Source organism: Esox lucius, chromosome 22 (genome assembly GCF_011004845.1).
Source record: "Esox lucius isolate fEsoLuc1 chromosome 22, fEsoLuc1.pri, whole genome shotgun sequence".
NCBI classification, from domain to species: Eukaryota; Metazoa; Chordata; class Actinopteri; order Esociformes; family Esocidae; genus Esox; species Esox lucius.
Genome location: NC_047590.1, coordinates 12,777,010 through 12,802,277, shown reverse-complemented (window position 1 = coordinate 12,802,277; position 25,268 = coordinate 12,777,010). Strand labels below are relative to the sequence as shown.

The 25,268-nt window shown below is 40.2% G+C and overlaps 1 protein-coding gene across 3 annotated transcripts in view; it reads right to left on the bottom strand.

The window, feature by feature from the left end:
* The window catches only part of LOC117593725, a 48,289-nt gene that overhangs the window by 1,524 nt on the left and 21,497 nt on the right, over nucleotides 1-25,268 (bottom strand). Inside the window, exons 4-10 of one of the 3 annotated variants that reach the window (XM_034289630.1) lie at nucleotides 19,220-19,504; nucleotides 18,847-19,113; nucleotides 18,063-18,083; nucleotides 17,335-17,619; nucleotides 16,962-17,228; nucleotides 16,170-16,225; nucleotides 1,346-1,454 (exon numbers count right to left, since the gene is read on the bottom strand). In XM_034289630.1, the coding sequence (XP_034145521.1) occupies nucleotides 16,191-16,225; nucleotides 16,962-17,228; nucleotides 17,335-17,619; nucleotides 18,063-18,083; nucleotides 18,847-19,113; nucleotides 19,220-19,504 (1,160 nt within the window). In that variant the 3' untranslated portion in view covers nucleotides 1,346-1,454; nucleotides 16,170-16,190. Of the gene's footprint in view, nucleotides 1-1,345; nucleotides 1,455-16,169; nucleotides 16,226-16,961; nucleotides 17,229-17,334; nucleotides 17,620-18,062; nucleotides 18,084-18,846; nucleotides 19,114-19,219; nucleotides 19,505-25,268 lie in introns of those variants that run through there. The other 2 variants (XM_034289629.1, XM_034289631.1) reach the window with 2 other exon arrangements.

Here is a 25,268-nt window from a genome sequence, read left to right as displayed (position 1 = left end):
TTGCCAGCATGACACAACTTGCTTTACCGGCAGTAGTTCTCAACCTTTTTTAGCCCAGCGCCATCTAGTTCCCTTACCGCCCCCATCAAATAAGATGTAGGCTAATTGTCCTGAATATTAGTGATTATTATAGTAATCACAAGTGCTAAGGAACCCTAAAATATATCAGGTCTTTGTATAATCTGTATTTCGTTGTACCCCCTTGCATGTTTTTTCTTGTATATTGATATACTTTATGTTGGTATTTGTGCAATAAAAATATCTTAACTCCTTTATTGAAACAACTACATCACAAAATATTAGCAGAGTTTATGCAATAAATATTTACATAATTTGTTCATTGCAGATTCACATCCATACACTGTCTACAAATTTCATTGGTCAACATAACTAAATAAACAGATAAATGCACTGAAGGTAAAGTAAATGCTTGTAAGATTTATAATTACACATATTAATTGAAGGCTTCTCTGAAGAGTTTAAAGATTTCATAAATAATATTGAAAATGAACATGGGTTTATTATCCTCAGCTACCCAGAAGTGTTTACTCTCAACCCACCCTCCCTGCGCTGAATTTTACCTTGTGTGGGATTGGCTGGGAATTCATTTGTTTCTAGATCTTCCCAAACGTATTTAGATGTGCAGAATGTATTTAACAGCATAAGCCACTTGAACAAATAAATAGTTAGACACACACCACAGTTTAAGATCATCGGATCTAACATTCCCTGTCGGCTATATTATTGGAGGGGGGAAGTCAGAGTCAATCAGATCATGATATACAAACCAAGGCCGATTCCACAAACTCGATTGGCTTGACTGTGTGAACAAGCATCCCAAAATACATTTACACATAGAAAAGGTATCATAGAACCACAAAGTCATGATTTATAACATTAGACAAAAACAACAATTTGCACACCTATGTAACATAAAATAAGGGTGAAGCATGAATACTGGGAAATGGTGAACAATGATTTTCAGGCTAGGGGCACCAGCTGTGGTGCTTGAGACTGTACTAACCTTGGGTTTTCAAGCACAACAGTGTCTAGGCCAGGGTTAACAGAAAGTCAGTGACAGTCCCTATTGCATAAAAAAATCATGTTCATTGGAGAGGTTGTAGGAGGATGTCAAGGACTGAAAGCTGTGGTCTGGGGTGCCTTTCTAGTCTGGACCAATGCCCCCGATTCATGTGCCTCATCGGACCTCACCTCAGAGGCACAAACATTTCTCTGGAAGGTTTCCAACACCTTGTTGAATCCATGCCACGAAGACATAGGGCTGTTTGGTGGGTGTATGTAATAAACTGGCATCTCAAAACATTTGAATAAAGTGGAAAAGTTCTTTTTTTTCTGTAATTCATATCAAAACGTGACACCTTCATATTGTAGCGGTTCGTTAGCCAGTCTGGGCCCCAAGTTACAAGAACATGGAGGAAGACAAGTGGGGGAACCTTTCTCCAAGACAAAAAGAAAGGACTTTTATTAGTGAAACCTTAACAGAGACAGTGCCCAGATGCCACGTAACAATAAAACCCAAACAAAAGCCCAGCTCTTTGTAGAGCCTTTCTTTACAGTTCTTTCGGCCCCTCACTGCGACCAGACAGCTAAACTGTTTACCAGCTATAAACTAAAGAAAAGGGAACCAGTAATTTACACACAGGTTAGATCTTATTGGGTTAGTCCTTTTCTCCAGGCGTGATTGGTGTCCAGTGCTTTCTTTGCTTGCCATGGGATTCTCTGCCCTCCAGGTAGCTTTCCAATTAGGTGGCTTCAGGTGTGTGTAATTAGGCCTTACCCTACTGGGACACCACCTCTCCTGGCCAGCAGATGTAGCTGTGATATCCGGAACATACCGACCATCACAGACCAATCCTCTCACTCCACAACATTCTAGATTAATTACACATAGTGAAACATTTCAAGCCTTTTTTGTTTCCAACATGATGATTATGGCTTACAGCTCATGGTAATAAAAAATTCAGTAACTCAAGATATTAGGGAACATCAAATGTTGACCTGAGAAGAGCTCTAATCAGCTATTCAACTCAAAACACATGCAAAGGTTTCCTAAGTATGTTAATTCATACACTAAATACTTGGTTGGGACTCATTTCGCACAAATTACTGCATCAATGCGGCGTGGCATGGAGGCAATGAGCCTGTGGCACTGCTGAGGTGTTATGGAAGCCCATGTTGCTTTCATAGCAGCCTTCACCTCGTCTGTGTTGTTGGGTCTGGTGTATCTCTATTTTCTCTTGACAGGTCAGGCGAGTTAAGTGGCCACTCAAGCACAATAATACCATGGGCAGCAAACCAGTTAACATTCGTTTTGGCACTGTGGGCAGGTGCCAAGTCCTACTGGAAAAGGAAATCAGCATCTCCATATAGCTTGTCAGCAGATGGAAGCATGAAGTGTTCTAAAACCTCCTAAAATATACGGCTGCATTGACTCTGGACTTGATAAAACACAGTGGACCAACCCCAGCAGATGACATGGCACCCCAAATCATCACTGACCAAATCATCACTCTGGAAACATCACACTGGACTTCAAGCAACTTGGATTCAGTGCCTCTCCACTCTTCCTACAGACTCTGGGACCTTGATTTCCTAATGAAATGCAAAATGTACTTTCATCTGAAAAGAGGACTTTGGACAACGGTGCAATGGTCCAGTTCTTTTTCTCAATTGCCCAGGTAAGACGCTATTGATGTTGTCTCTGGTTCAGGAGTGGCTTGACACTAGGAATGCACCACTTGAAGCCCACGTCTGTGCACGGTGGCTCTTGATGCACTGATGGCAGTCTCAGTCCAGTCCTTGTGAAGCTCCCCGGCTTTGCTTGGTTCAAGAACTTGGGGGACAATCCTTTCAAGGCTGCGATCATCCCTGTTGCTTGTGCAACTTTTCCCTTCCAGTCAACTTTCCATGAATATGCTTTGATATAGCACTCTGCAAACAGCCAGCCCTTTCAGCAATGACCTTCTGTAGCTTATGAGTCAATGAGTGTCTTCTGGACAACTGTCAAGTCAGCAGTCTTCCCCAAGATTGTGGTTGTATGTACTGATGTCTCAGGGAGTTTTTTTGATGATTAGAGCTCTTCTCAGGTCGATATTTCTGTTTCACAAATTTTTTATTAAAATATTTTGAGATACTGGATTTTTTATTTCCATGAGCTGTAAGACGTTATCGTCAAGTCTTCAAATGTTTCACTTTGTATAATTAATCTAGAATAGGAATGAATTTAGAAGGTTTCACTTTTTGTCTTTAATTACGGGAAAACATTTTTTTCCATGATATTCTAATTTTTCAAGATTAATCTGTATTTGCAAAACTTTTACAGAAGAAATCTAAATATGAGGTAGTTCTACATAATGCAATCGAACTTCCTCATAACAACAACTGAATCTCCAAAATGACTTTTTATAAAAAGATGACCTGATATACAGTGGGTATAGAAAATAATCACCCCCCTTTAAAATAATCACATTTTGTTGCTTTGCAGCCTGAAATGAAGACAGACACTGTTTTTGTTTCATTCAGCTGAATTTACTCAGTGCAACTTATAACATCCAAGTGAAAGATATAACACCAACATGTCAGAAAAAAATAAAAAAAAACATAATCACTGAGTTGGAAAAAGGATCACCTCCTTGTGTCAGTATTTTGTTGAACCACCTTTTGCTTTAATTACAGCCTTTAGTCTGTTGGGATATGTCTCTACTAACTTTGCCCATCTAGACGTTGCAATATTTGACCACTCTTCTTTGCAGAACTACTCAAGTTCAGTTAAAATTGATGGTGACCGTTTGTGGACTGCTGTCTTCAAATCAATGGGGTTTAAGTCCGGGCTCTGGCTAGGCCATGCAAGGACATTCACCTTTTTCTCCTTCAACCACTGTGTGGTCAGTTTTGCTGTGTGCTTTGGGTCATTGTCATGTTGGAAGGTAAATCTTCTTCCTATTGACAACTTTCTGGCAGGGAACAGCAGATTTCCCTCAAGAATTTGACAGTATTTTGCCCCATCTATTATCCTTCTATCCTGACAAGTACTCCAGTCCCTGCTGCAGAGAAACAACCCCATAACGTGATATTACTACCTCCATGCTTTACTGTAGGAATGGTGTTATTTGGATGGTGAGCTGTATTGGAATTTCGCCAGACATACCGTTTGGCGTTGAGGCCAAATAATTAAATTTTAGTCTCATCTGACCATAACACCTTTTCCCACTTGGCCTTAGAATCTTCAAGGTGCATTTTGGCAAAGCTCAGTCGTGACTGCATGTGGCCTTTCTTGAGGAGTGGCTTTATTCTTGCAACCCTCCCATACAAGCCACATTTGTGGAGAATTTGTGACGTCAATCAATCATTCAATCAATTAAATCAATCAAATTTATTTATAAAGCCCTTTTTACAACAGCAGTTGTCACAAAGTGCTTTACAGAGACACCCGGCCTTAAACCCAAAGGAGCAAACAACAGTAGTGTTGGATTTCAGTGGCTAGGAAAACTCCCTAAGAAGGCTGAATTTTAGGAAGAAACCTAGAGAGGACCCAGGCTCAGTGGGGTGATCAGTCCTCTTCTGGCTGTGCCGGGTGAGATATTAGTCCAATTAGAATAATAAACAAATTTCTCTGGGCTAAATCCAGAGTCTATTTGATTCTAGACAGGGTCAAAAGATTGACCAGGTGGACAAGGACAGGGACAGCAACGGGCCCCCCAAACCAGGTACTCCGCAGGTGTGGACCAGGACCTCATCTCCTCCTAAAATGTAAAACTGGAGGAGACTGAGAAAAGTTAGAAAGTGCATTCCTCATAACCCCCAGCACAATAATATAGCAGCGTAACACCTTGGAACTGAGACGGGGGGGTCTGGCGACACTGTGGCCCTACCCAGGGGAGGCCACGGACATGGCCCAACAGGCAGGAAATCAATCCACCCACATTGCCAGGCATCAACCAAAGGGACACCCACCAACCGCAACCCCCTGAAAGAGGGTAGAGTATTGCCAGCAGCGTACAGCCCAATTGCACAAGTGCGTAACAGAGAGACAACAACAAGCCAGTGACTCTTCCCCCGAAAGGCATTGGAGGGAGGGCATCCCAGTGGTGACGAGAGCTCACCTGGAAAGACAGCAAGGGTGGACAGTATCAAGCCTACTGGTCACCTTCACGCCCCCGGGCCAGGCTACACCTAATTATAAACCGTGCTGTAGAAATTAGTTTGAAAGTTTGCACTGAGTTTGCATTTCTAACCTTAATTGGCAGGTCATTCCACAGTAGTGGAGCTCTATGAGAAAAGGCCCTGCTGCCAGCTGTTTGTTTAGAAATTCTAGGTACAATTAAATGGCCTGCATTTTGCGATCGTAGATTACGTGTAGGTATGTATGGCTGGATCATTTCATCAAGGTAAGTAGGAGCAAGTCCATGTGTTGATTTATAGGTTAAGAGTAAAACCTTAAAATCAGCCCTAACCCTAACAGGCAGCCAGTGTAAGGACGCTAGGACAGGAGTAATGTGTTCAAATGTTTTTGTTCTAGTTAGGATTCTAGCAGCCGTGTGCAGCACTAATTGAAGTTTATTTATTAATTTGTCTGGATAACCAGAGAGAAGAGCATTGCAGTAATCTAGTCTAGAAGTAACGAAAGCATGGATGAATTTTTCTGCATCAGTTTTTGATAGAAAGTTTCTCATTTTTGCAATGTTTCGAAGATGAAAATAAGCAACTCTTGAGACATATTTTATATGTTCTTCACAGGAGAGGTCAGGGTCAAGGGTAACGCCAAGGTTTTTTACTGTTTTTTAGGATACGACCATGCAGCCGTCGAGGTTCACAGTGAGATCTGCTAGCAACGCTCTTTGTTTCTTGGGTCCTAAAACAAGCATTTCTGTTTTACTTGAGTTTATGAGCAAGAAATTCTCTGTCATCCACTTCCTAATATCTGAAACGCATGCTTCCAAAGTAGCTAATTTAGGGGCTTCTCCATGCTTTATTGAAATATATAACTGTGTGTCATCAGCGTAACAGTGAAAGTTTACATTGTGATTTCGGATTACATCGCCCAGAGGGAGCATATATAGTGAGAACAATAATGGGCCCAGAACCGAGCCTTGAGGAACACCAAAGCATACCTTTGACTTGTCAGAGGATATACCATCCACACTAACAAACTGATATCTTTAAGATAAATAAGATTTAAATCAGGCTAGAACATGTCCACGTAGCCCAATATGGGTTACCAGTCTCTCCAAGAGAAGGGAGTGATCAATAGTGTCAAAAGCAGCACTAAGATCAAGAAGCAACAGGACGGATGCAGAACCTTTGTCCGAGGCCATTAGAAGGTCATTTGTTACCTTCACGAGTGCAGTCTCAGTACTATGATGGGATCTGAAACCAGACTGGAGTATTTCATAAATGTTATTTGTCTTTAGGAAGGCATTCAGTTGTTGGGAAACACATTTTTCTAAGATTTCTGAGAGGAACGGGAGGTTCGATATTGGCTTATAATTGTTTAATATGTCGGGATCCAGATTAGATTTGTTTTGGAAGAGGCTTAATTTCCTCTATTTTTAGTGAGTTTGGTACACATCCGGAGGAAAGGGAAATTGGCTGACCTAGCACAGGAAATAGCTCCTTAAGTAATTTTGTTGGAATCAGGTCTAGCTGAGAGTTTGTGGGTTTAGAACTCATTACAAATTTAGTAAATGTGTCAAGCGATATGGTATCAAAAAATTCAAGTGTCCCCATTGACACCTGGTCAGGGAGGTTCAGGACATTTTTAGGACAACTGAGATTTTGAGGACCATAACTATTTAAGGAGGAGTCAGTTATTTGTTTTCTAGTGGTGATGATCTTTTCATCAAAGTAGTTCATGTATTCATTTTCGGTATTGTAGTGTACTGTCTATCCAGGCTAGTCTAAATACTTCCAACTTGGTGGAGCGCCAGTTTCACTCCAATTTTCTGGAGGCTTGCTTAAGTGCTCTAGTATTGTCTGTGTACCAGGGAGCAAGTTTAACAGCCTGCGGCCTGACCTGCACCCTATCTCATGTTAAGGCTATAGGAGTGAGACTCCTGTCAATGTTCCTAGATAAAAGAAGAGCACCACTCCAGCTAGGATGGAGTCTGTCACTCCTCAGCAGATCAGGCCTGGCCCTATTTCTGGGAGAGTCCCAAAAAGAAAGCCAGTTATCTACAAACTCTACCTCCTCCGACGGGCAGAACTCAGTTTTCAGCCAGCGATTGAGTTGCGCAAGTCTGCTGTAGAGCTCGTCACCACCCCTAGCTGGGAGGGGCCAGAGACAATTACTCGATGCCGACACATCTTTCTAGCTATAGTTTACACGCTGATGCTATGTTCTGCTTCGTAACCTCTGACTGTTTCATCCTAATGTTATTGGTGCCAACGTGAATAACAATATCTCTGTACTCTCTATACTTGCCAGTTATAGGCTTCGCTAGCACCAACCCCAGATTTGCGGCTACGTCGGTGGCTCTGCCCCCCGGTAAACAGTGTACGATCGCTGGCTGATTCTTTAGTCTAATACTGCGGGTAATGGAATAAAAGATGACTAAAGTTTTCAGTTTTTCAAGGCCACTGGTAGAAAATGCCTGCCGATCATTCCCCTCCGAAGACGGCTCGGGCCTTGACTCCGACTCCAGTGGGGAAAACGTGTTGAAAGTCTCAGTTGGATTTAGCAACGATTCAGGTTTAACTGGTCGACGGCATTTCTTCCCAGTGACCAAGAGAAAGTTATTGCCCGGCTGCAGGAGCTGTGCCAGGGGGCTAACAAAACTATTGTTTCTTCCTGGTGGCACTGACGCATTTTTTTCTATTTCTACACTAGCATAATCCTTGCCTGACATTTGCGTCAGAAGCCGAGCCTCTAACTCTGCTATCTTTAACTGAAGACGATAGTTCTCCTCCGTGTTGTTGTTACAACAATTACAGTGATAAGGCATTGTAATGATACTTAGCCTCGGGTGTTCAGGGGTGAGTAGTTCCGTTAATTATGTCCAAAAAGAGTCCCGGTGTAGTAAAGTTGGGTAAGAGGTCAACAGATAAAAATATTGCATTGGTAAAACTCTTAAAATAGAATTTTGACCAATTAGTTTTTATAGAGTAAATTTGAAAAAAGTTTGGCAGGTAGCCAGGTAGGTAACAGCAGGCAGCGTACAGCACGTCAACAATCTGCAATCTCAACAATCCCACAATGCAGTTCGTCAATACAACACGATACGTCCTGATCCAGTGAGGGTCTGTGTTGTACAAAATACTTTCCACTTCCCTGTGCTTCTATACCTTTTTTTTTTGTATCCATCTCCTGACCAACTTTATCCCGGAAATCTTTTGACATTGCCTTGCCACCCATTGTTAAATGTTTTCTTCAGTTGCACGACCAAGGACTGAAATGCTTCAGGAAAAGCTTGTTTCATGCTGAGCTAATTAAAATGACAACAGGTGATCACAGTTGAAAGTCAATTGGCTTTGTGTGCTATTGAGAAGGTGATTAACTACACCTGGTTGGGTTTACAAGTAATTTTTAGGAGGGCAGTGATGATTTTTCCAACTCAGTGATTCTGTTTTTTAATTTGTAATTTTTTTTGGTATTATATCTTTGTGATGGCAATTTCTAAAATTCCAAAGTTCTATGAAAATGGTAGGTAAGACAGGAGAAATCAATTGCGCAATAAACGGTTTTAATCTTGCTTGCAAGGAGAAAGTATACAGGTTACAAAGTAACGGTGGATAGTTTCTAAATAAAAACATCATTTCGACAGTATTTATTACATAGGAAGAAGGGGTGTGGTAAGATGCTGCCATCTGTTTCATGTCAATCAAACACCTTTCCCTTTGTTCTATCACACACGTCAAATGCTATCTTCCCCAACCTTATCCTTCCTGCAATAATGTTTACCCAAAGGGGCCAACTGGCCTTACTGCCCCCTTGCTGTATCTTCTCCTATCCTGTCCTAAAACCCATTGATCTCCATCTGGACAGACAATAGATGCCCCCTATGCAAATACCAGATCCCACACATTCCTGTACCTATCTTAACAGTGGGACTCACTCCTTTATACAATCAGAATACATTGTATAAGAAATTTCCACAACAATCCATCCTCTTGATACCATGTCAAACCTTGGTATCAAACCTTAAACAGTTCACTCATTAGGATGTAGACTGCAACAAAACAGTACTCTTTAACAACATGACCCAGTCAATATTATTGTCCTTAGTGATTAGAGAACTGAACAAATCTGAAATGTCTGAATCCTCATTTACATTCTTCTAGATCATTACCTTCCGTACAAAATCCAAGATCACACATTGTCATCATACAGAATCATAACGTAGTACAGCAAACCTTTTGTTAAAATCATCATAAACACCTATCACTGAATGCATCCTTCAATTCATCACTGTTACAAAGTCCTCTCATGCCAACTGCTCGATTCACTGAAAAGTCCTCTCCGTGGTTCCATTTGGATGTCCTTCCAAGGTCATCTCAAATGTTCTGCTCTTCCAAACGTCAGACAGTCAGTTATGAACCATTTCTTTGACAGGCCAATGTAACAGAACGAAAAAGTCAGATGCATGTTCCAAGGTGTTGTCCTTCATAGCTCAAATGCAGACACAGCTCTTGTTGTCTCCATTCTAGCTGTTTTATCAGCCAGGCCAGGAGAATCTGTGTGTTCTCCTTTGTGAACTCCAAGATGACCAGTTTTAGCTAAAGGTTCTAGAGCTAAAGGCCATGTAGAAAGTGACTGGTTACTAGCACCAGAAAATTCACCTTCCCTCAGTGACTTCAATTCACTGTGTCTAACCTTCAAACACTGCAATCCTCGTGTAGCGTGTCGTCGACCCCAGGTTCCTCTCAGCTACCTGGACAGCAGATGAGATGTACCTGGTTTGGACCCAATCAGCGTAGCATGATGTTGTGCAGTAGATCTTTCCTACGCCTCCATCCTCTCGGTCGGAGGTTGCCTTCTCCATCACATTGCAGAACCATCAGGACTCGAGTCAGTCCAGCTCACAGGAACTCAGCATCCTGTAGACGTGCGGCACCTAGACGTGCAGCGCTCCAGAGTCGACTCCTCTCTCAGCTGTAGGACAGTTTGTCTGTGTGTCTGTGAGATCCATCTCACCTCAGCCACCTCACAGTTGTCCTTTTAAGCCAAGCTCAGTCTCTCTCTGGGCTCCAGCAAGTCCTCTGTTGCTGAATCGCTTTCAAGTGTTCTGTATCTGAATGTGTGAATTATCCTTGAGAAGATTAGTTCCAACTGCACAGTACATCATCACATATGTCCATCACGTTAGCTTGTTGCATCTCGCTGATACATTAGAACCACACACTATCAAACACTCAAACCCTATATTTCTAATATCTCTCTACTTCTTTTTGTCCAAATAGATTAGAACAGTTGAAATCAATAACAGTATCGTTAAAATATTAACATCTCTGGTGCTTCTGTTCTGCTAGTGTAGCAAACTAACAATTCCACTCTTTTCTATAGTTGGTGTAACAACCAACACAAAGAACAGAAGAACACAATTTCACATATCTCATTACTGTTCCAAAAACTCATCAGTTAAGATAGTTTGCTTGCATTGAAGTACCACTCTCTAAGAGCAGTTCATGAACAATTCTCAGTTCACCTATATAATTTACATCTGATTGTGTTGTATCGGAACTACAATCAAATTCACCCATTGTTTGACATAAAGGACCAAATACCTTATTTCAAATCAAACATTTCACACCAACTTGAAGGTCAGCTAACATAACTGTTATTTAGCCTAATTTCTCTACAAGATGAAACTCAGTGTGAATGTCTCCAAGTCTCTTCTTATTATCCTAGCACATCAAACACACTCTGAAATCCTGTCATAAATCATGACCCCCCCTTTTTACTCCTTTACCACCACAGGGCTCTCCCTGGAGTGGGAGTGGTTTACTAACCTAAGGATAACAGACCCTGGTCTTGGAGGATTGTCACCTTATCACTAAGGGACACTGTTGTTATCTTGAAACACCCCAGGCATTGACAATAGTAAAACAACCTTTTTTCTCTTCATTCACCTCAAAGAAACCTCTGTTAACCATTAACTTTCCAATGATTGCTTACTAGGACAGAACTTAAATTAGTATTAGAATACCCAATTTTGATAACGTCTGTTTCTCTTCTAAAGAGTCCAAACAAGTTAAAATCCATCTCAAACTGTTTTTTGTGTCAGTGAGTGGAGTGCTCCAGGGTGTCTGTACCTCTCTTTATGCAATTTAGACTATGTAAGACTTCTCAACTTGGTTTTCCAGAAATATAACGTAATGCAGAATTATTTTCTCAATATCAATTAAAACATGGCAACATTTTGTAAACATGTAAGGAATAACAAAAGTGCTCCCTGCACGTTTTTACCCACTTATTCCATAATGCATAAGATTAATATGATTACTTCTAATCAAATATTAAACTAACTGAAAAGTAACACACCCATCAAATTAGTTATTGCTTAGCCAAACCATTTCAAAATGGCAAGATGTATTCTACTCAACCATAACCATGTTAGATTTCACATAAAACATACATTTCAAAAACCCAATTTGACAAACTAGATTATTCACGTAACTTCTTTAAGTACCTATTTAATTTGCTTTGAACTCTAAGTTCAACTCTTTTACATTTGAACTCTAAGTTCAACTCTTTTCCACTATAGATAATCATTTCATACAATCCCCCCCTGCTTTCACGACAGAGACAACGAAAATGACTCAAAGTGAAAGCAGAACCATTACAGAACCAAAATTAAAAAGAAAATCGATAGTTGGGAGGAATCTAACATACATCCAGTAAACGTCGCAAACTGAATATCCAACCAAAACAACCGAAAATAAGAAAAACAAAGGAAATAAAAACCGTACCACACACACGGTCGCTCGTGTGAAGGAACTCCCAAATTAGCACATCAAAATGTGCATCTACACAGGCAATGGCCAAACTAATTTGAGACCAACAAACATCATGACTCAATTTACCTCCTAAACTCTAGGGAATTTTCTCAATTTCAGATGTAAGTCTACGTCATTCAAAATAGTGGCGGTCAGCCAAAATCGCTACTTCCATGCATATCTCATGCAAAGACATCGAATTTGTTCTAGCAATTAACAATGTTGGATGACACAAGGTCTCCACCCTTACTACAATTTGATTCGAAATCATAAATGTAAACATTAAAGCAACCAAAAGGAAAACTTATGCAGCTTTCACTTAATGTTTTATCATCCCAAAACTCAACATGCTTGTGTTGGTAAAATTACCACGTGTGAGAACAGGCTGAACACTCGAATTTAACCCTTAGTAATATGCTACCTTGATATAATGTTAAGGGTGGCGGAAGCCATCCCAGTGGACCTGCCCACCCTTCCTGAAGCTCTGAGCTCAACACATATATGGTAAGCCATTAGCAAGGCCAAATGTTCCTTTATGGTCCCCAGACCATCCTCTCAATTTAGCCTACATCGTTCGTTAACTGAAGATTTTAGATTTAGAGTCCAACCTATCTAATATTTTCACAGTTTGTAAAAATGTGCTTATCATTATCTATACAGAAACTCAACATTATGGTGGAAATTAAGAATGGCGATCCAGGCAGAAAACTGATTTATGACGTCACTATAATCAAGGTAGAATAAGTAATCCAAAGGAAACTCAATGTAGCCTTAAACACCTTTACATCAATACCCTATTTGTTCACTAACGTACCATTGAAGGATATAAATTCCATGAATGAGTAGCAGGCGCTGGTTTTAAAAACACAAGTATTATCCCAGTTATCATTGGAAATACAAATAAGAGAAACCACATTATTTAACCAAACTCAACTTAGCATTTAAAATAGGACGTCTAATTTTAGGTTAATTTAAACGGGGAATAAACTGGCTTTGACTATTTGGGGAATAAACGGGCCGTAGTCATTTTACCCTCTTTTGCAGGCTATGACTATATTTGCTGAATCCAGTCTTCAATGGAAACAGCATGTTATCTTAATACTAAAACTTTCGTTATGGTCTGCATCCCACTCCATACAAGGAGAGAGAAAACACTATTTTAACCCCTCATTACGAAACCATATTTTACCAAATCACAGAATCATCATTATACCAATTTCTAAGCTATCCCTCTAATTATATTTATGCCATTATTTTCTTAAACTCCTAAGTTAGCAGGCTAACACTCCCACGTGTGCAAGCCATCAGGCAAATTCAATTTCAACACAAAGGCCAAAAGAGTAGGCCTCGCATAATAACCATGTTAACAACGCAATGTAAGCGTTCGCCCAAACGCACTCCAAACAAGACGAAACATTGCTATTACAAAACTTCCAAGTTAACACCAACCTCGGTAAACGAGATCCAATATTCTATCAAGGAATATACAATGCAGCCAATCGGATCCCTCGTGCACAGGGAATACCAAAATGGACAAATGCATTTACTAGACCGACCACAACCAGACAATGACAAATGCCCGTGACTCGGGCCATAACAAACACAAGTGGCGCGTGCATATACAACTTCTGTAGCATACTGATCCAAACCATAAGCTGACCAACAATTGCGGCAATTTACAGGAGCCTTCTACAGGCACTGAAAGTATGAGATCCAATCTCAATTGCATATTTAAGTCCAACCTAAATTGCAGATGTTCAAGCAGTCCAACCGCTTATAATCCAGCACTAATCGCAACGCAATAGGTTAGCAGCATAGGAATGGTTGTCAGGCCTAACCACAGTCGCTATTAACCAAAATACCACACTTCAACATCCAAACATACAGGAGCACGCTATACTCCATCACGCAGTCCAACTGCTGCACGGGAATTGGTGTCGGGACATGGAACAAAAACGACATGTTTCTAACTACAGCCGCCCTGACTGCAATACTCAAAAAAACTTCTAGTCACCATACTTACTCAAATCCATCTATCAATTTCTACAAAACCATCAAATCATCAACCACATTGTTTACTAAAGCATATGAAAACTGTATTAAGGAACAATCTCACCGGTTGATGCTCCCTCTGGTCCCCTGTCTGACCGTCCGCACCCCTCCCTCAGGCGGTTCAGCGTTCCTGCGTGTTCCCGTTGAATCACTCGCGGCAAGGCCAAAGAGATTACGGGTGTGTACACCTGGTGTGTACAACTCCCCACTTTTGGAACTTTTCTTGAAACTCGTAGACATGCTCAACACTTCCAAAGCGGAGCAGAAAACGGCCTCCAGCGGCCCACAGCATTTCCACGTTCACAACGAAAAAGTCCTCAGAGCTTATGACTCCAACGATGCAGTGTCCCGATCGGGCCTCCAAAGAGACCCACCTATCGGTCCAGCTGAACTCCGCGGGGTGGGGTGACGGGCGATCAGAGGAGAACGAGCCATCTAACCTGAGCAAAAAAAACTACAACACAGATCAATATACTCCACACTGTCTACACACCGTAGCCTACGCTTTCCAAACAACTTTTCATACGTTACCACGGCCATCTACCTCCAATCAGCCCGACAGGCCGCGCATCCATCACCGAATGAAAACGCCAGTCGCCGGAAAACCTAATAACGCTCAAAGAAACATTGTTCACATGTCCAAACACCATATACGTCAGTGATAATTTTTGCCGGTCCAGCGTAAACACGAGAGACCGGCAAATATTTACTGTCGCACGTCCCCATGTTTCAGATTTACCCAGTAAATCTAATTTATACTCAACCAACCAGAAAGCGAAGTCAAGCTCGTCAGCCCACAAATGAGATTTTAAAAAGGTCCAACCTTTTACTGCAGATTTTAAACTATAAAGTCCAACTTTAAGTTTTTAAACCGAATTGCGTTCTTACCCCCAAATTCAATTTCCGCAGGAAACCTGTACTGATCAAGCACGAGTCACAGCTCCCGTCAGGCACTCTTTCTCAGTCCGTCAAAGGATAAGCCTTTTCTGGACGGTACTAGAATTCCAGAGCTTTCTCTGGCCGTGCACGGTTAACCTGATAGGAAAGGACTCGAACCGATCAGGATTAGGATCCCGGACGAGCCCCCAAATTGTGATGGCAATTTCTAAAATTCCAAAGTTCTATGAAAATGGTAGGTAAGACAGGAGAAATCAATTGCGCAATAAACGGTTTTAATCTTGCTTGCAAGGAGAAAGTATACAGGTTACAAAGTAACGGTGGATAGTTTCTAAATAAAAACATCATTTCGACAGTATTTATTACATAGGAAGAAGGGGTGTGGTAAGATGCTGCCATCTGTTTCATGTCAATCAAACACCTTTCCCTTTGTTCTATCACACACGTCAAATGCTATCTTCCCCAACCTTATCCTTCCTGCAATAATGTTTACCCAAAGGGGCCAACTGGCCTTACTGCCCCCTTGCTGTATCTTCTCCTATCCTGTCCTAAAACCCATTGATCTCCATCTGGACAGACAATAGATGCCCCCTATGCAAATACCAGATCCCACACATTCCTGTACCTATCTTAACAGTGGGACTCACTCCTTTATACAATCAGAATACATTGTATAAGAAATTTCCACAACAATCTTTCACTTGGATGTTATAAGTTGTAAATACAGCTGAATAAAACAAACATTTTTTTGATCCGTTTTCATTTCAGGCTGCAAAGCAACAAAATGTGATTATTTTAAAGGGGGGTGATTCTTTTCTATACCCACTGTAGCTGTAGAATGTACATTGGTTTTCACAGGATGTTTCTTTACAGTTGATACACTCCCAACAGTTCAACATATGAAATATATTTCTTGTTTTGGTTGAATGTAAGAGTTGTAAAAAGCATGTAGTGAGCCTTCAAACAAGTTTTCTAGTCCTCTGGACAATCTTTTGGTCAGGTATTAAAGTTAGGGCGAGAAAATAGCTCAGTGTGGAATAAGCTACTTAATGTATCAGGTACAGCAACTGCTTTACTTATTCGAATATTAGCCATCTCAGTTGTTCATTTGACAAAGGAAAAATCTAGTTGTTCATTTGACAAAGGAAAAATCTATTTTTTTATCACAACATTTATATACATACTGTACAAGAATAACAATGGAAGTGATTCCAAGCACTTCCTTGTCAATACATCTTTTGGTAGGTGTTTTGGTAAGATCAACTTACCATCCTAAAATACTGGCTCCTCTAATCCTTGGCCTTGGTAGTTAAAAGAGTTTCTCCTGCAGAATAAACACAAGAGAAGAGTTGGATTTAGAAACACAGGTTGTTTTTTTTTTTTATAATTTTGGAAACCAGAAAAGTGTTTTATTATGTTCCCAGTTCCTTAACCCTAAACTTGAACCTAACTCTAATCTCAATAAGCTAACATTTATGACTAAACTTAACCTAACCTTAAACCCTGGTGCCAAAATCTAAAAAGTAAGCCCAATTCTAAACCTAACCACAATTCAAAATGTTAAGCTAAATCTAATCTAACACATAAGCTGAAAATAACCTTTTTCCTAGTGGGGACCGGCTAAAACAAGGTCTAAAACAAGGGCAAAACTCAATGCGTTTAGAGAGGTAGGCATCACATCCAACATGGAGATGGATGTTTATAAAGGGAAACACAAGAGAAAACTAGGAACGATTGTAAGTTGTGATGTTATTAGTGAGCAAAGGTCCCTGATCTCATTCAAACAGCAGTCTGTATTTCGGGGATAAGACCTGAACAGCACTGGACTGTGAGGTAACGTGGGCAGTGCATGAATAATGATGTGTTTAGGAACTTCTTAGCAGATTTTTTCCGGAGCTGTACTGAAAGACAATATCACTCTTATGAATGTCCACTCACGTGGGTCAAACAACAGTCCCACTGGATCACTGACTTCCTCACTAACACCATTCTTCTACCAGCAGTGTTACTAACATAATAGATACTGTAAGACAATAACACACTTATGAATGTCCACTCACCTGGACCAAACACATCTTTGACTGAATAACTGACTTCCTCACTAAAAGGGTTTTTCAGCTTGCAGGTGTACTTGTATCCGTTTTGATTGAGTTTACTGTCACTCTTAATGACAGTCAGTAACTTGCCAATCTCCTCCCAGTTCCCCTCTCCCTCTTTCCACCAGTAGGTGACTGGTTCAGCACCAGCTGTGTCACCATCACAGGTCAGATTGCAGGAGATGTTGTTGTCATTGCAGGAAACTATTATAGCTGGTTTGGGGACTTGTTCTATAAGAGAAGGTAAATGATTAAGGAACTATCAGAAAATGCCTGAGAGACACTGCATTACCTGTAGTTCTGTTCAAGCCACTTGGACTGGCACGCACACACTTACTGAGAACAGATAATGTATAGGTCTTCTCAAGCCGTTTGCTGTTAAACTCCACAGAGTACACCCCTTCATCTGTTTTCCTCAACCCGGTGATTGTCAGTTCTCCAGTAGTTGTATCTAGGGTTGTGCGGCCGTTGAAGTCACCATAGTAGGTTACCTCAGGGCCAAAATCCGTGTCAAAGTCTGCCACCTTGATCTGCCCCAGCCTCCATAGGATTGATGAGGGGGGGTTAGTCATAGAGACCGGCGTCAACACAACTTCGCCTCCCAATTCACAAGGAACATTGTCTACAAAAAACATTTCATACATCAAAGCATCCATGTTAGAAATCAGGGTAACACTTCATTTGAAAGGTATAAACATGTTTCTCCATTGGTATTGAAAGTGACATTAACTTTCCGAGCTTCCCAGAATGTGACCCCTGACCTCTGGAGTGGGAGTAGATCCTTACATTCTGATAACCCAGGTGAAAAGTATCTACACACATTTCACATATAGGATAAGATGGAGTAAATATAGTGAGAAAATGTAGGAAGTTTCTGTACAATATAATAACCTTCTTTGGTTTTACATAATGCCGCTATAAATGTTTTCGACTTTGGTCTGCGATTTCGTATAGAAACACAATGATTACAAGTAACAAGCACACTAGTTAGCTAACAGACATTCGGGTGAAAGATTCACCGCGTACATCAATAGTTCGGCTACTCGTAATAAAAACCTGTCTTACCGATTATGGAGAACACAGCCTCTGTCAAACACAATAAGATCAACAATTTGATTTGGTTAGGCATAATTGTCAGTCAATAATATCTGAAGTGTTGATGTGCCAAATATGTCAAATGTTCTTTTCACAGCATAAAGTATTTTAATGAAAAGTGAAAGTGAGATCTGTGGGAGTTCCACCCATAAGCCCCCTGGTGGAAAGCCATTGATCCATTTATTATAAAATATGTTCAATAGAAACAATCATACATCAACAATTTTTATAGCATTATTTGTATGTTATAACTTAAATGACCACTTGAACTCGAATAGTCTTGGCTGCAGGCATGTCTAATAATCTACCAGCCATTTGCTTCCTTGATTTCAGAAATGTAACTTTAGCCACCAATCCAAACTATTTGTAATACTGTATTGTACAGTATAATGTGTACAGTATCGTATTTCATTCATTTATAGAATTTTTGCAAGATATAAATGTTTCAATGTTTTGTTTAAATAATTAACATTATTCAAATTTGAATTACAGTGGACTTAACATAGTGGCAAATTACGATTATGTACCCTTGATTGATAGGGTAACTTGAGGTAAGATCCCTTCCCCAATTCTTTAAAAGGTGTAACACACAATTTTGTTTTTATAAAATGTTCTTGAGAAACTAAAAATATAAAAACGATAATGCCATTTGGGTCAAAATAGCAAACAAAGTCATACTTTATAGCAAACCAAGTCATTCATGTTACAGTGTGAGTACAGTAAGACAGTATCACACTTATGAATGTCCACTCACTTGGGTCAAACAACGGTCCCACTGGATCACTGTCTTTCTCACTAACACCATTCTTCAGCTTGCAGGTGTACTTGTATCCATTTTGATTGAGTTTACTGTCACTCTTAGCAACAGTCAGTAACTTGCCAATCTCCTCCCAGTTCCCCTCTCCCACTTTCCACCAGTAGGTGACTGGTTCAGCACCAGCTGTGTCACCATCACAGGTCAGAGTGCAGGAGATGTTGTTGTCATTGCAGGAAACAATTATAGCTTGTTTGGGGACTGGTTCTATAAGAGAAGGTAAATGATTAAGGAACAATCAGAAAATGCCTGTGAGACACTGCATTACCTGTAGTTCTGTTCAAGCCACTTGGACTGGCACGCACACACTTACTGAGAACAGATAATGTATAGGTCTTCTCAAGCCGTTTGCTGTTAAACTCCACAGAGTACACCCCTTCATCTGTTTTCCTCAACCCGGTGATTGTCAGTTCTCCAGTAGTTGTATCTAGGGTTGTGCGGCCGTTGAAGTCACCATAGTAGGTTACCTCAGGGCCAAAATCCGTGTCAAAGTCTGCCACCATGTTCTGCCCCAGCCTCCATAGGATTGATGAGGGGGGGTTAGTCATAGAGACCGGCGTCAACACAACTTCGCCTCCCAATTCACAAGGAACATTGTCTGGAAAAAAACATTTCATATATCAAAGTATCCATGTTAGAAATCAGGGTAACACTTCATTTGAAAGATATAAATATGTTTCTCCATTGGTATTGAAAGTGACATTAACTTTCTGAGCTTCCCAGAATGTGCCCCCTGACCTCTGGAGTGGGAGTGGATCCTTACTTTTCACCTGGGTTATCAGAATGTATCTACACAGATTTCCCATATAGGACAGGATAGATTAAATATAGTGAAATGCATGAAGTGTAATGTTCGATTAATTATATTTCTATGTACAGCTCCGGAAAAAATTAAGAGACAACTGAACCTTTTTCTTTCCTTTTCAAAATAGTTGAAAAGTAAGGTTTTGAACAGAAGGGTTAAAATTAAGAGACCGATCTGTTCCTCAATCAAATCCCCCACCCCGCCAACCGCTTGCTGTACACTCGTTGTCCTGAAAGCCTAGTAAACTTGATTTCAATCTGGTGTGCACATGTGTAAATTGTACAAAGTAAATAAAAAAAAAATAATAACAAATATTTGGAAGTTATCTGTACAATATAATAACCTTCTTTGATTTTACATAATGCCGCTATAAACGTTTTCGATTTTGCTCTGCGATTTCGTATAGAAACACAATGATTACAAGTAACAAGCACACTAGTTAGCTATAACAGACATTCGGGTTAAAGATTCACCGCGTACGTCAATAGTTCGGCTACTCGTAATAAAAACCTGTCTTACCGGTTATGGAGAACACAGCTTTTGTCGAACACAATAAGATCAACAATTTGATTTGGTTAGGCATCATTGTCAGTCAATAATATGTGAAATGTGCCAAATATGTCAAATGTTCTTTTCACAGCATAAATGAAAAGTTTTAATGAAAAGTGAAAGTAAGATTTGTGGTAGTTCCACCCATATAAGCCCCCTGGTGGAAAGCCATTGATCCATTTATTATAAAATATATTCAATAGAAACAATCATACATCAACAATTTTTATAGCATTATTTGCATGTTATAACTTAAATGACCACTTTAACTCGAATAGTCCTGGCTGCAGGCATGTCTAATAATCTACCAGCCATTTGCTTCCTTGATTTCAGAAATGTAACTTTAGCCACCATTCCAAACTATTTATAATACTGTCTTGTACAGTATAGTGTGTACAGTATCAGATTTAATTAATTTATAGAATTTATAAATGTTTGCCTAATTTTCTGTTTTAATGTTTTGTTTAAATATTCAAATTTGAATTACAGTGGGCTTAACATAGTGGCAAATTATGATTATGTACCCTTGATTGACAGGGTAACTTGAGGTAAGACCCCTTCCCCAATACTTTAAAAGGTGTAACACGTAAACTTGTCACAATTTCGTTTTTAAAAAATATACTTGAGAAACTAAAAATATAAAAACGATAATGCCATTTGGGTCAAAATAGCAAACAAAGTCATACTGTACATTCTGGTTACAGTGAGAGTTTGTCACAACAGAAAAGCAAAGATCATTTATTGTTAAGGGTATAAAGTAGTAGACAAACAAATTGTCTTTAATCTCTTTATGAAGGCTTATATCAACCATCAGCCACATGTTGGTATGTTGGTAGTCTTCCTCCTGAATATCATCTATGAGGGGGGTCTTCCATTCTGAATATCATCTATGAGGGGAGTCTTCCTCCTGAATATCATCAATGAGGTGATACAGGTGGGAGTCAATAGGTCAGCAAAAACATGAGGACTTTGGACAAGGACAGCAGTGAGCAGTCAGGCCAGGTAGTCTTGAGAAGTGGTCCTTGGGCTCAAGTCCTCCTAAGGTTAAACAGAACACCAGAACATTTTGAGAGAGCATTCCTTGGACCAAAAGGATACCTGAGCATGATTCAGACTGACCCTTGGCCCTGTCACATGAACTAATGCAAGGTAAACAATTGTTACTAACACAGGAAAGACTGACCCTAGTTTCCCAGCTCAAAACTATAACAGCTTGAAACTATAGCCACTGACACTCGGGACATGTCCATGCATCTTTAAGTTGGCAACTTACCATCTGGAAATACTGGATAATAACTGCTTGTCTTCGGAAATGAATAGGGTTTGTTCTGCAGGCAAAAACAACATAGATTAAATCCAAGACCTATGCTTGTTTTACTTTACTTGTGAAGATTTCTTTTGGGACCAAAATGTATTATGAAATTGCAAGTGTTGCTGGCGTTTTACTCCACCCATACTACAAATAAAGTTGCATGTTTTAAAAATCTTAACCCGACCTTTAACCTCAAAACAACTCTCACCCAAACTTTAACCCCAAACCTAAACATTTTAAGTTTAAATGTAAAACATTAGCTATAATCCAAAGCGACCAACATTAGTGAGGGCATTGCAACCAACATGCTTTACCAACTGACCTGTTTGTACACATGGACTGGCAAAAAGTTCTCACCCCACCAGATTTACATGGGTTTAACACTTTCAATAGAGATACGTGTACACACACTAGCGTCCCTTCACAAACAAACTGAAAGCTAAAACTAAATATTAAAGGGATTTCCTGGTTTATTTATTTTCCTACAGGTAATCAACAACAATGGTATGCCACATACAGTAAAAAGGTTCTTATCACTAGATTCTTCAGCCTTAGATTTGTTGAATCCATTCACTTCAGCTGATAACAAGAAATGCAAGGTTTCGGTAATCAGATGCATTGCATGAAACACTCCTTCACTGATAAAACAGTATAATATATATTTAACATTTAGGAATCAATCAGTTACATTAACTGTTAGAGCTACTAAATCCTCTAATGACGAATGTGGTTAAAGTTGTACCTTAACACCAGTGCAGTGATTCCAGCTCTATTTTGTGGTAACTATCCACTTAAGACTCATACAAACCTCCATTCTTGTAATCATCACAGTATAACACCAAGTGAATTCATCTTCAGGGATATCAATCTGTCCAGTTAGGAAGCATAAGTGATTGTTTTGGTGCAAATGAAACTGACAAAATGTGCACTGGAGAGGCAACAGCAGGACAACCCCCAAAAAGGGAATGGTTTTGCAGGTGGTGGCCACAGACAATTGCTCTCTCCTTATCATTCCTGAATGATTCTTCTCTAGTTTTGCATTTTGCTAGTGTCCTTGTCACTACTGGTAACATGAGAAAGTAGCTGCAGCCCCTTCAGGTTACACAGGTATTCCAGCTCCTTTAGGATGGCACATCCATATGTGCCATTGCAAGAATGTTTGCTGTGTGTACAGTACAGTCTCAGGAGCATGGAGGAGATACCAGTAGACGGGCCGTTACATGAGGAGAGCTGGACAGGGCCGCAGAATGGCATCAACCCAATAGCAGAACCGGTATCTGCTCCTTTGTGCAAGGAGGAACAGGAGGAGCACAGCCAGAGCCTGTTTTCTTCACAGATGAGAGCAGGTTCACACTGAGCTTGTGACAGATGTGAAAGTCTGGAGACCCCGTGGGGAACGTAATTCGGCTTGCAACATCATCTAGCATGACCAGTTTGGCAGTGGATCAGTGATGGTCTGGGGAGGCATATTCTTGGACGGTTGCACAGACCTCCACGTGTTAGACAATGGTACCCTGACTGCTGGTAGGTGCCGGGATGAAATCCTCAGATCCATCGTCAGACCTTACGCTGGTGTAGTGTGCCCTGGGTTCCTCCTGGTGCAGGACAATACCCAGCCTCATGTGGCCAGAGTGTGTAAGCTGTTATTGGATGCCATTGACTGGCCCTCACATTCCCCAGACCTGAATTCAATTGAGAACCTTTGGGACGTTATGTATCGTTGCATCCGACGTTGCTGAGTAGCACCACAGACTGTCCAGGAGCTCACTGATGCCCTGATCCAGGTCTGGGAGGAGATCCCCCAGGACACCATCCACCGTCTCATCAGGAACATGCCCAGACCTTGTTGGGAGTGCAAACAAGCACATTAGGGCCATACACACTACTGAAACCCATTATTAGTTGCCGTGAAACAATTCATGCTAGATGGAAAAGCCTGTGATTTTTATGGTTTACTTTGATTTTCGGTTTGAGTTTGAATCCAGCCCTCAATCAATTGGTGATTTTGGTTTCCATTGACCATTATTACTTCATATTATTCTCAACAAATTTCACAATGTACAGTAAAGATTTTGATCTTGAATATATTTCCTTCACGAGACCAGATGTGTGATTTAAGTGTACCCTTCCCAGTGTATATTTCACACTTAAGAATCAATCAGTTACATTAACTGTTAGAGTTACCAAATCATCTAATGAGAAATGTGGTTAAAGTTGTACTGTAACACCAGTGCAGTGATGGGTCTTAAACTAACCATTTTAGACCCATTACAAAGCTCCATTCCCCAGTCCCTGGTCCAATCTGCCTGTGTTGTCTTCCTCTTTATTCTCTGTATTGTGAGGACAGAATTATTGAGTTTTATTATCTTTGTGGAGACTTAATATGATAAACCGTCCCCAAGGCTCTAGATGTCTGATTGTTGACAGTATTTCTTGCAATGTTAAACCCTTCATCAACATTTAGGATGTATCCCTGTATTTACCCATTACAGAAAACCTCTGGGTTAAGACCCTAGACAGACTTAACAACACACTTATTAACAAGTAAAGGTCCCTAATCTGATTCAAACAGGTTTCAGGAGTTCTTTGCAGAGGCATGAACACCGCTGTGAGTTAAAGTATGCCATGCATAAGGTGTTCAAGTTAAGGTATAACACATACCACCACAAGAACAAAACGTTTTCCCAAATCCGCTCACAGTGTTGTTGGGAAGTAATATTAGGAAAAATAGACAAAATGATTCAGGAGGTTCTTAAGACACGTTTGATAAATGATGTTTAAATTATTGATGCAGTAAGTATGAAGAGCCACAGAGTATTCCTACCTGTTTTTTTCCTCCACACCACAAACAAACTAGGGAGTAAACAAGAAACCAGGCAAGCCTAGTTCAGCCAGCCCACAATAAAAAGTGTTGCCATCTTGAGATTCAAACATGGGTCACCCGCATGAAAGGCTGTGTCATTAACCACTACACCATGAAGCTGTACATTTACTGCGTGTTAGTATAGCCTCTTGTCTCTATCCTGAACAAATCCTCTTTTGCCACTGGCTGTTTTAATAGTTAATTGGCCATTTGTGAATGACATTGATACAGTTAAACTGACATTTCTTACTAAGTTTACCCCCACCACAAATAGCGTCTAAATATGGCGTTAGCCACTGGCTGTTTTAACAGCATATTAACCAGTAATAAGCTTTCACCAGTATTTACTAACTTACTGGAATAGTCATAAGAATTGTGCAATTTCTAGCGAATCTCCCAAAGCTATTTAATTTCATGGCATGAGAAAGTATTTTTTTCTTTCAGTCAGGTTTCCGACCTCACTACAGTACTGAAACCACCCTGATTAAAGTTTTAAATGATATACAGGTGCTGGTCATATAATTAGAATATCATCAAAAAGTTGATTTATTTCAGTAATTCCATTCAAAAAGTGAAACTTGTATAATGTATACATTAATTCCACACAGACTGATATATTTCAAGTTGTTTATTTCTTTTAATTTTGATGATTATAACTGACAACTAATGAAAACCCCAAATTCAGTATCTCAGAAAATGTCAATACTGAGAAAAGGTTCAATATTGAAGACACCTGGTACCACACTCTAATCACCTAATTAACTCAAAACACCTGCAAAGGCCTTTAAATGGTCACTCAGTCTAGTCCTGTAGGCTACACAATCATGGGGAAG